The sequence below is a fragment of the Astyanax mexicanus genome, chromosome 6, assembly GCF_023375975.1.
Source record: "Astyanax mexicanus isolate ESR-SI-001 chromosome 6, AstMex3_surface, whole genome shotgun sequence".
Lineage (NCBI taxonomy): Eukaryota > Metazoa > Chordata > Actinopteri > Characiformes > Acestrorhamphidae > Astyanax > Astyanax mexicanus.
The window spans coordinates 32,457,911-32,469,922 of record NC_064413.1 but is presented as its reverse complement, the minus strand read 5'-3'; the positions used below and the strand labels follow the sequence as shown (position 1 = coordinate 32,469,922).

Here is a 12,012-nt window from a genome sequence, read left to right as displayed (position 1 = left end):
AGCCTCAATTGTCCTTGATGAGGGTTTAACTAAAATGTGTAAATTTTGCCAACACAGATGATTTAGTTAAACCAACTTTTAACAAGAAACTTAATAACGTGAGTTGAGGTGAGTAGTTTGCTATAGTTTACGGTGCAATCCAATATTTCTTGTTCAGCTGACTTAAAAAACACATCAAGGAGAACCATTTTAGGTTTTGTGTTTCACAGTGTACCTTAAACCAGGTGAATAATATATATATATTTTTTAAATAGGCACCCAAAGGGTTTTTGATATAAGGGATACCCTATAGGAAAGTGCTCTCTGCATTTCAAGTGATAAATGGGGGTGCTGGGAAATAGAGGTAAAAAATAACATATATTTTTATTTATGTTCTCTATCCGAGCTTATAATAGTGGCATAATAAAAAAGTGCATTTTAGAGTCAGTATATTTTAATGAAAAAAAAGATTGTTTTTGTTTAATATGACTAGTATTAATCTCAGGTTGACTTTAATAAACACATGAATTAAAATAAGAATGATTTTCTGTATGTCCTGTGCTGCAATCCGTTTTTGATCCGTACGAAAACATCAAACCTCAGTTCTTTTGTTCTTCCCTCTGTATGAATCAGTGGGATTCCACTCCACTCTTCGTGCTGCTCACCATATTGTTCTAATTAAGTGGCTCTCAGTCTTTCACCAGAGTAGCCCCTTAATCTCTTCCCTCGCCTTTCCCCTTTCTCTCTCTCTCTCTCTTTCTCTCTCTCTTAACTAACACACACACTCGCACTTCTTGCACTTTGACCCTGACTCTCTGGAATGATAGGCATCCATCTGGAGTCCTACTGATCAGCAGGCTTATTTATAAAGTCACAGAGAGAGAGAGGGAGACAGGGAGGCAGGGTCAGTGTAAAGGAAAGGGGTGGGGAGAAATGGAGGGAGGAGTGAAGGACTCCAGGACCGAAGAAGGGAGGTAATGTTGGTGAGTAAGAAACTGAGAGAAGCAAGGAGAGCTGTAAAAAATCAGTGGCCTGGACGGACGGACAGACGAACGGATTGTCTCTCCTTCCCGTCCTTCGCCAAACAGCCTTACTGGCTGGTTTAGAGACCCTTTAACTGGAAATTTTAGAACAAGCCAGAGTTGAGCAGGTGGACCCTGTTGTTGTCCAGAGAGGAGGTGTGCCCGTTCCTGGGCAGGGCAGAACACTAGGCCGTGAGGGCCTCGAGCATGGGACAGAGCTTCTCTCTGGACACTGCTGCTCAGAACTTCAGTACACACAATGGTGAGTCACGTGCGCTTTAATACCTCTGTAACAGAATCTCGTTTCCCTTAAAGTTATAGCTTTAAGGAAGAAGAATTTAATATGTTTTTATGTTTAATGTATTGAAAAGGAATCGCTATTCTAAATGCATATTGTAGTGCTGAATCTGTACCTTTCATAAAAGTTTCAAATACACATATATTTAAGTAAAAAAAATGTAAGTCAATGTGACCGTACTTTTGTCTATTTAGTAAGATGCCTTTGTATCTTAGACCAGTTAATATGAGCAAAAACAGGACGCTGAGTGGTCCAGCAGTCTAAAGCTTCCATTACGATTTTTGAAATCCCTGGTTTGAATCCCAGTTATGCAGCTTGCCATCAGCTGCCAGAGCCCTGAAAGAGCACAATTGGTTTGGTCTTGCTCTCTCTGGGTGTGTAGAAAGTACGCTGACATCCCAAAATGGCACTAGCATTGTGTCCCATGACTTTTGCCATGTTAAAGATAGTACGTTATAGTACGTTTCACAAAGTCTATGGTCTCCTACGTTGAACGGTGAATGTGTGTCTGCACACATGGACAATTCTAGCCAGAAACGTCTGGTTACGATCATTACTACTTTCTGCAGCACTATCCAATGTGCATGTTAATGCACTCTATAACTTATTTCTGCTACACTTGATACTTTAGATTGAAGAATATTAAATGTCAACACAACTATGTAAATTGAATGCCCCATCCATTGCAGGCGGCACTCGATCTGACACATAATTCACATTGCCTTGCCATGAGCACACTGGCCAGTGTTCAACCTCACTCACAGGATAACACCTAACAACTTATACACTGACTACTGGGATAGCAGCATGTGTATTGATTATAAAGGTCTCTTTGAAAACAACTTGGCAACCCCCACACCTGTAGCCTTTAAGTAAAATGGTAGAAATTAGAACACAAACATGGTGGGAAGTGATGTGTTTTTGTTGATGTGTTGTGATAAAATGTTCACACATTGTATTTAAAAAAAGCTCAGTTGGTTTTCAGATAAATCAGCAACAGCTGGGGGAGGGGTGTTTATCATCCCATAGTGCAGGCTGCTCAAGACATCTCCAGGAATGTGGAGTTTTCTGTGTGTAAAGTAAGATAAAAAACAGGGCTTCTGTCAAATCTCTGCGACAACACACCTCTCTCATTCTGTCTTTAAGGAAACCGTTCAGTAAGTAAGTAAGACTTTAAACCTTTTCTTTTTTATGTATTACATACAAACAGAACACAAAAAACACAAGCATAGATGATTTTTCAGTCTATATACTGCTATATACTGTTAGACTGACTCCACACTCTTTTCTATCCTTTAAATAGTGTGTTTCATTTTTAAGAGCTCTAAAAATGTTTAATGTTGAACTGTAATTGCTGCTCTTTGCAAGTGTTTGTAGAATCAGCAGATGTTGCTGCTTTTCTTGCTTCAGCACTAAAATCCTAATTTTGAATGACTTTGTCCTCAGGAGTATTTATGTCTAAGAATTGTTTGGGGCTTGAGTTCCTGCCATTGTGATACTTTCAAACAATCTGGGTTTTCATCTTGCTTTCACTTAAGTTTCACACACGTTTTTTAAGAATTGTGAAGGAAACTAATTTCCAGCGGTCAGGATGTTCTTTGGCTTGTTTATGGGTATAGAGACCATGATCAAAGTGCTGACTTTATCTCGTTTCTCTTGTGTTTTTGTGTGGTTTGTTGACTGAAGTGATTAGAGATGACTAAATTGTGTTTGAGTCGTTATCACAGTTAGTTTTGTAGAATTGTGAAAGATTCCCTAAATCACATACAGAAAGGACCTTAATAAACGTTTTTGTTCGGATTTTCATGGATGTTGCATTTTGCTTACTTCCATTGTTTAATGATTTCTAGTCAGTGATGTGTATGTATCACCTAAACTCTTGTGTTTTTCCACAACGAAGTTTCTTTCTGAAGTGTTCTGAGACTTGTCTCTCAAAGGCAAGTTTATTATATAGCCAGTCTTCAGTCTAACCCTGCAGTTTTAACAGAATTTTGTGATGAAACACATTTACTTAAATATACAGCTCTGGAAAAAAAATAAGAGACCACCAAAAAACTATGAGTTTGTTTGATTTTACCATTGAAAACCTCTGGAATATAATCAAGAGAAAGATGGATGATCACAAGCCATCAAACCAAACTGAACTACTGATTTTTTTGCAGCAGGAGTAAAAAAGTTATCCAAAAGCAGTGTGTAAGACTGGTGGAGGAGAACATGCCAAGACACATGAAAACTGTTTTCATTTGATTAAAAACCAGGGTTATTCCACCAAATATTGATTTCTGAACTCTTAAACCTTTATTATTATGAACTTGTTTTCTTTGCATTATTTGAGGTCTGAAAGCTCTGCATCTTTTTTGTTATTTCAGCCACTTTTTTATTTTCTGCAAATAAATGCTCTAAATTACAATATTATTTTAAATTTGGGAGAAATGTTGTCTGTAGTTTATAGAACAAAACAGCAATTGTTCATTTTACTTAAACATTAAACAACAAATCAGAGAAACTGATTCAGAAACTGAAGTGGTCTCCTTTTTTTTTTCTTTTCAAAATGTCCTGTTCCAGAGCAGATTCAGTGTAGGAAATGTTCTGCCCTGATTGTGATTGTTGACAATAGTTTGTGTAATACAGTGTTCTGAATAAGTGATGAGCAAGCCTTTTCAGTGCCTTAGACCATGGCCACTCTTTATTTAGACCAGCCTTTTCCAATCTAAATGTAACTTTGTGCTTTTAAATCTTAAACTTGGCAGTGAGCAGTTTGTCCAGTCAGATACCTCATGGAAAAATGTACCTATAAGTCTAAAAAAAGAGGTTACTTAGCTAATTGAAGCTGAAGCACGTGTGGGTTAGGTACTGTGCTTTTTCCTAGCTTACTCTATTGCTTTAAAATGATAAAAAAAAAACAGCTGGAAGTGGGATTTAAATGCTTGAAGACAGTTATATGTGAAATATCCTGATTTTTAATGAGAAGTATGTAATCTGTTGTGTCTGTCACTTTTGGTATCCAGAGTGAGTGAGCTGCCTTTAACTCTCCGCCTTTTGGTTTCTGCCCACAGCACTGTGTGTAGTGCATTCTAGTAACAATATAATGAGGAGCCAACAATGGAATCTCCAGTCGACAAAAAAACGAGTCAACAAATTGTTGCAGCCCTGCCTCATAGTGGATAAATAAAGTACTAAATTTAAGCTTTTGTGATGGTCAAGTCAATGTCCTGATGTAAACACTATTGAAAAAGCAGGAACTGGAACATTTGTTGAATTACTGTAATTTACCTAAAGCTTAAGAAGGAGTTGGCCAAAATGTCTCCACAGTAGGGCTGCACGATATTGAAAAAAATACATTGTAAATATAATTTTTTCGATTATATATATCATGATATTAAACAATGCAGGGCTCATGACATCACCAGCCCCGCCCCCACCTGTGCACTGCCTCGCGTCTGGACTGATCAAAAGCTGAGTCAGCGCCAAGCACTCAAAACCCAATAAAACAGCAAAACAACAGTAATCGGCACTTTAACCAGGCATTTAAATGACTTTTTAAAGGTAAATAAGAGCGTTTTTCTTGGATTAAAAGCTTGAATTCAGCTGTAACTGGAAATATCTGCGCAAAACTGTGTCTGACTGAGGTGCACAGCTTTCGACATGATCACGTCCTGCGACGCGACTATTGCGGATGCGCGCACCGTGATGACGATGCCTAAACCATATATCGTGCAGCCCTACTCCACAGCGTTGTATATTTCTGATTAAAAAACACAAACGTTATTACTTTAATGGGGGTGTAATCAGCTATTGAAAAGAAGGGGCAATTACTTTTGCACACAGGGGGTTTAGATTAGTTCTAATGAATTTAATGCATGCATAAATGTCTCTCATATTGTTTTTTATTCCTTCAGGGTCCCTTTTATTCATTATTAGATTTTGGTTTTCGGCGCAGTGGCGTTCAGTGTTTTTAAGATGAGCACAAATTTAGGAATTCAGAGAAGAAGCGAGCACTTTCCCGGCACCGTATGACTTCATGCTCCTCCCCTGAGAAATAAGCTGTAGTAGAAATTGCGTTTTATTAGATTAGACTTCAAACATGGAATGTTGGTGTTGGAATTCACTTCCCACCATTACATCACACATTTTTGTCTCCTGGGCGGGCTGAGCTGCTTCTTCTTTCACCAACTTAAACATAGTTTATTTATGGAGAGAAGCTTCAAACCTGAATCCCAATGATCGCTGGGTTGTTTTCCCTCCGTCTAGAGTGAGAGAGAGAGAGAGAGAGAGAGAGAGCGCAATGTCCTCTTCAGTTAAGACAGAAAACACAGCTGAGGGTCTCTTTTTGAAGGCAGGCCCCTTTACTCTTCTCATCCAGCTGACCAGCCAAACAGTACGGCTAGGTTTCGTCTGACAATACAAGACTCTTTGTTTTTACGGCAGTCTCTAGTTAAGCTTGCCCTTGCCGTTGCTGGATTCGCTTACGGCTACCACGGCTCATTTTGCTCACCAGCATCTACTACAGCAACACAATATAGTGAAGCTAAGCTATAAAGATGACAACTTGTATAGCCTTGGCTTCCGTTGCTGGTTTCCCTGGGGAGACTTTTGCTGAGATGTAAAATGTTCTAATGGTTTAAGTAACGTTAGCAGCTAGCACCGCTGGACATGTGATCCTGTTGTTTTGAATAGATGCAACTTAGCAGTACTCCTGGCAGTGTTGCTGGTTGGAGGGGGAGGGGGTGTTGAGCGCAATCATGAGAGGGAAGAGGAGAGGGAGGGTGGTATTCCTCAGGAGTCGTCCCAGCGGAGCTTCTCTTACGTAACCACACAAGCTGCTTCAGGCCTCACGCCTGTCTCTAAAACAGTGATACAGCTATCTACACGCTCTCTCTCTCCCCTTAGGAGAACAGCATACACACCTGATTCCTTCTGCCCTGGACCTGAGTGTGTGTGCACACATCCCCCACACTGTGTTTGTTTTGATTTTTATATCCACACATCATGTCTTTACAGTATGTACCAGTACATAATACTGTATTGCAAATGTACTACAGTGTACCAAAAGCAAACACACTGGTAAACTGATTATTTATTTAAAATATAAACATTATTGGAATATTGAACAGACCTCTAATTTTGCACTCATCATCAAAGAAGATAACAGCTCTCAGAAAGATGCTGTTCGGAAGAACAATTTTGTAAGATTACCAGGAGCAATGAATGATTAAAAATTTAGACTGACATTTGCAACATTTATTGAGCTACAGATACAAAAATAGTGTCTTGCAGTTGTTCATCACCACTGACGAGTCTCTCTTTTATCTCTGCCAAGTTTGTGTGTGCAGGCACTGTGGTTAGCACCAAGATCAAAGGTTTTTTTTTTGTTTTGTTTTTTTTTTTCATTCATTGCGTGTCAAAGAAGACCAGGTTTTGTGGTGTGGGGTGCAATTTTGTATGATTCCAGATCTAGTCCCCTCTAGTCTTTATTTACAGTCACTTTGACAGGCCAGTATTTGATTAATAAGGTCCTGTAACCAGTGGCCCTGTATTTTCTGAATGCACATTTCGGTGCAATATTTAATTATTATTATTTTTTTTTTTATACACAAACAGTGGTAACAAGTCGCTAAAACATCAATAATGCGTAAATCTATTAAAAACATGAAGAAAGCACAAACACCATTGCTCAGAGATGAAGATTCATCAACAGACTTCAAGCTAACAAGCCTTAGTACCATGATGCACCCGTGGAGCTGCAGGGGGAAGGAGAAGATATATCTGCTTAAAACATTATTCTGGCTATTTGGCTTTAGACCTTGCCAAAATATATAATTTCTTGTTCCTGGTAACATTTTCTTTTGGAATAACATTGAAATTTGACACTTTGCTCTAGGCAAATGTCTGTCTGTCTGTCTGTTTTACTATTATTATTGTTATTTAGGTGTGTAATGGTATGTGAATTCTTTGTGAACGGTGACTGTACGGGGGTCACGGTTTGGTTCGTGCACACATGTGCAGAATACACGGTACAGGCAGCATAGGAGACTTGTGCTCTGACTGGAAGCTGGAGCACACAAGCAGAACCGCAGGTCATTCAGACTGTCCACACACAGCTACCAGACGCCTGTCGCTTTCCAGTATGAACGCAGGGTTAGGTGCTCGTAATAATATTCTCTCAGTAATATTAGGAAAAATATTTGTGGTTCAAACAGTTAAAGTAAAGCTGTTGTTTTGTTTTTACAAAACGCCACTATCATGGTCATTGTTTGTTTGTTCCAACAAGATCCAAAAGATGGATCCTCTTATGATGACAGTTGGAGAGAACCCTGGTTTTAAGCATTTAATAAAAGTGCTCAAGCCTTTTTACAACAATCCATCCCAAAAAACAAAACATGGTTAGAAAGAAGATTCTACCGAAAATGTACCAAACTGTGGGTTTAGACCGAGGTGTGAACCAAACCATGAATTTTCTGTACTGTTACACCTCTACTATAATTATTTATGTATGTGGAAGAAACAGTCTCTTTATCTCTCTCTCTCTCTCTCTCTCTCTCTCTCTCTATCGCTGTCTCTATCTTTCTCTCACACTCCACACACACACCATTGTTTGAGCCGTTGCTGTCTGTTTTACAGCTGAGATTGTGATGTGTCCTGTTGAGCTTTATACACAATTCCCAGTGTAGGGAAGAGGAGGAGCCTTTCAGTAAGCTGTGTGGTGGCTTTCCTGAGTACGTAGATAATTGTGACCGGCTCTGTCTCTCTGTGGAGGACAAAGAGATTCTGTTGTGTGTGTGTGTGTGTGTGTGTGTGTGTGTGTGTGATGGCTGACAGGGGCTTTTCAAGATGAGCAAGGAGTTCATGCTGAGAACCATGTTCCAGGCTGATTGGATGTTGTTAGGAATGGTTCTGTTTTTAAAGCTGCATTGCTGCATTGGCTCTTACAGTCAGCTGCGTCCTCGCATTCACCCTTTCTCAGGGTTAGGAGAAGTTGAGTGCTACAAACCTACAGCCTGCTGCAGTGTGCCAAGGTACACAAAAGGCCAGGGTTTCAACTACTGACACTGCTTTTTGGATGTTTTAGTCCGCAACAGTACAAATCTGACTAACTACTTAAAATATATCTCTATTCTTAGCATTAAAACAGCATTTCTTTGTGTTAAGGAGAGAAGGACAAAGGGTTTCTTGATGATAATTAACAAACAAATAGAAACAAAACTATGAAATATAAATATATACGTGTATTTACTAAATGTGGGCCTCTGTAGTTTGCCTGCCACCATCATTGCAGCACTTGATTAGCCTGTTTGATTATGTGCGATATTCTTTTAGATAGCATATTTATATACTATTTCATATTTCTGAAAACAGCATTAATTACATACTCCTTTTTTTATTTTTTATTTTTTTGCCTTTTGCCATTTAATCAAAAATCTGTTCAGTAGCTGTCAGACAATCAAATATCATAATTACTTGAAGGTCTGCTGGTAGCTAGACAAAATCAGGACTGTGTCTCATTAGGGCAAAAAAAGTCAGATTAGAGTTACTTCAGCCTGTTAATGTGAATGTAGCCTAGATTTTGTTGTTTACTCTGTACAAATTACAAAACTCCACAACTAGTAGTTTGTAAGTTTCTAACTTTATTTCTATTAGGCTTATTACAGTTAATCGTGCAAAACTGACCTGATATTAGAAACGATAAGCTGGATATAATACTGTATTTAGCGCAAAAAAGCACGCAGTCTCTCACTGTGGGTTAGTACAGTGTTTTCGATTTAGTAAAGATTCTCATGTACGAATAAAATTATGAACTGCATTTCAAGATACTTAATTTTAAGGACTAATATCTCTTTTGGTCAGTATGCACAGTATTTCAGCATTTCTATCTATTTTATCAGAAATCAAAAAGTGATGCGTCATTTCAAATAAGTGCATCAGGGGAGGGATATCAGTCTGCGCTGACGAAGGATGAGTGGTTCACTATCTGATGCTGATGTTGTTTTTACACATCTGTTCTAATATGTTTTCCACTTCACACTGGTGTGGTTACTGGGTGGGGGTCCCCTCTATCAACCCTCCACCTCCCCTTCTTCCCCGTCGCTCAGGATCAGGGTGGAGTACCGTTTCCTCCCTCTGTTTCCCAGGCCTTGCCTCCCTCCAGCCACCCCCCCCCCCTTTCTCGCTCTCTCTCTCTGTATCTCTCTCTCTTTCTCTCTGTGCCACTCGCACAGTCCTAGCACAGGATGTGATGCCTGCTCACTCCTCTCTCAGACGGATATTATCCACACGCTGCGCGGTCTGCATCTGCCTCTTCCAGATCGGCTGTTCTCTCTACCCAGAGCTGCTGTGAGAGATGCGAGGTTGATTTCGGTCCAGTATCTGCGTTCTAGGCTGGAGCTTCGCTAGACTGCAGCGTTTGTTTTTTTCCTCACACTCTCCCTCTCGAGACCAGAGGACTGGGACTGGTGTGTTGTTGCGATCTGTGCCGGCTGATCTGTGTCTGGGGCTAGTTTTGTCTCAGCTCTGTTCCTGTCTCGGATTTGGACGGTTGCCCGAGTGGGGCTCGAGTGTACTGTTCTGCAGGATGAGTTCGGCGTGAGAGACTGTCAGTGTTCGTGTGATTGGCTGTCACTGGCTTTAGTGACGATACTTTTAGCTTTCAGTTTCTCCTAAATGTAGCTCTTGAGTAGGTCTGTCACATTTAACATTGATTGATTAGACATTGAATTGGCAGTGAATTTTTGCTTATTTGCAAGATATTACAACTCTGGATACGTTTAATACTTTTTGTGAGGTGTTTTTTTAGACTTTTGGTGTATCTTGTTCTTAAAGTTTAATACTTAGCCATTCTATTTTACTACTTAATTGAGTGTAAAACAATTAACTCAATTTACTATTTAACATCCTTCAAAATGGGGTAATCTGAAACAAAATGGGCTTGTGTCTCCGTCAAGAAACCTATGAATAACTTTATATGTGGCAGTGACTTAAAAAAAAAAAGAAAAAATGTATTTTCCTCTTTTTCTTAGCTGAAATACATAAAGGTTATGTTTTTACTTTTTTCATTATAAAAGCTGCTTGTAAGGTTAAAGGGAGCTCTTTGCTGTTAAAAGAATAGCTAAATTAACTTTTTTTTAATACATTGGTTTAATATATATATGTGTGTTTTTCTGTTTGAGCATAGTTGTGGCAGCCTTAAAAATTAAATAAATATTAGCTTGCATATTAAGTAGCTCTAAATGGTGTTGTTTGCTACTATTTGGCACATTATCTACAAACTCTCTGTAGTAGTTATGATATTTTGAAAATTATAGGAATGAATTGCATTTATTGTTTTAATTTTTGACAAAATCGCAGTTTATCCTATATTATCAACAGATGTAATGCAATGTAATTAGCAATGTAATCAGTGACTGTGACAGTCCTATGTCTGAGCATGAGAACTTTTCTATTCGCCCAGTAGACAGAAGACTTTGGTCTCCCCCAATTTCTGAAAAAAAGATGACTCCAAGGCCTAAATGGTTTTTGGGCGCTAGAAGATTATAGCTGGTCTTTCCACAAGGATCTAGCTGGCTGGCTTTTCTTTTTGGGATCTTCCAGACGCCCCTCCAGTTTCCCCCAGGCTCTCCAGGACAGGACAGGGGGGCGTACAGTGGGGGGGCGAGTTGTGGACACCTCCGCGTCCCCATGGCCTGCTGCCTCCACACCCGTCGCCATAGCAGCTGGAGCCCAGGTAGCGCTGCTCTCCCACTCACACACTTATGGATGGTACTGTGCAGCCTGTGTCGGGGTGGGGGATGCAGACTGCGTCTGAACCCGGCCGAGTGCGTCTGAGCTCGCTCTCAGCCTGTCTGTGATGTGTTTTTTTTTTTGTGAGTTTTTGATGTGCAGAAAGAGGAAGTGCAGCGAGAGGGTAATTCAGATTTGCAGCTGCAGATCTCGTTACAGGAAGTAAAGGGGGCAGCGGGTCTTATATCACTCATTAGCAGTGGATGTGATGTATGGCTCTGAGGGCAGATTAACAGACAGATCTACTTATCTATACAGATCTATTTATTTATAGTATCTCATTATTTACCACAGATAAAGAGAAGTATTGCAGTGTCAGTTTTATCCACCACTGAAATATTATAAACAGAAATCAGGAATATAGAGCATTACGTATGATATTTGAATAGTCTTTTTCAATTGGTGAATAATCTTTACATTTAAGTTACAGGTTCTGTAGAACTTTAAATGGTTCTGAGCTCTCAGAGACATCTCTATTATACACATGTTTCTTTAAAATATTATTTTAAATATTGTATTAATTAAAAATTATGAAGTAACACCCATGGCATAATGTTGTAACCAAAAAAGAGATAAAATAATTAGGGAATTGTTTTATACTGTACTATAGATTCTTTAGATTCTTTAAAGTAACCACCTTTTGCTTTCATGACAGGTCTGACAGACACTCTTAGTATTCTCAGTCAGCTTCATTAGCTAGTCAGCTGAAGTTGTTTTCCATCAGTCTTGAAGGAGTTCCAGGAGGGGCTGAGCATTTGTAGTGTGCTTTTTCTTCACTCTGCAGTGCGAAGTGCAATTTCTATTTATGTATTTGTTTATTTGCTCTAAAATTCAGTTTTTGCTATTTGTTCCATCATTCTTTAAATGTCAATACTATTTTTAGCCACTATCTATGTGGTTTGCACTTTTTAGTCAATTACTGAAAGTGAGGAGAGGCTG

General features: G+C 39.2%; 1 protein-coding gene across 9 annotated transcripts in view; it reads left to right on the top strand.

Annotated features, from left to right (window-relative positions):
* phactr4b (phosphatase and actin regulator 4b) overlaps window positions 1-12,012 on the top strand; it is a 51,421-nt gene that overhangs the window by 16,012 nt on the left and 23,397 nt on the right. For 2 of the 9 annotated variants that reach the window (XM_022673682.2, XM_022673681.2), the window contains exon 1: window positions 956-1,263. The exons of 2 other annotated variants lie outside the window; for them this stretch is intronic. In XM_022673682.2, coding sequence (XP_022529403.2) covers window positions 1,209-1,263 — 55 coding nt within the window. In that variant the 5' untranslated portion in view covers window positions 956-1,208. Of the gene's footprint in view, window positions 1-955; window positions 1,264-9,533; window positions 11,018-12,012 lie in introns of those variants that run through there. 5 more of the 9 variants (XM_007251759.4, XM_022673687.2, XM_007251767.4 and 2 more) reach the window with 3 other exon arrangements.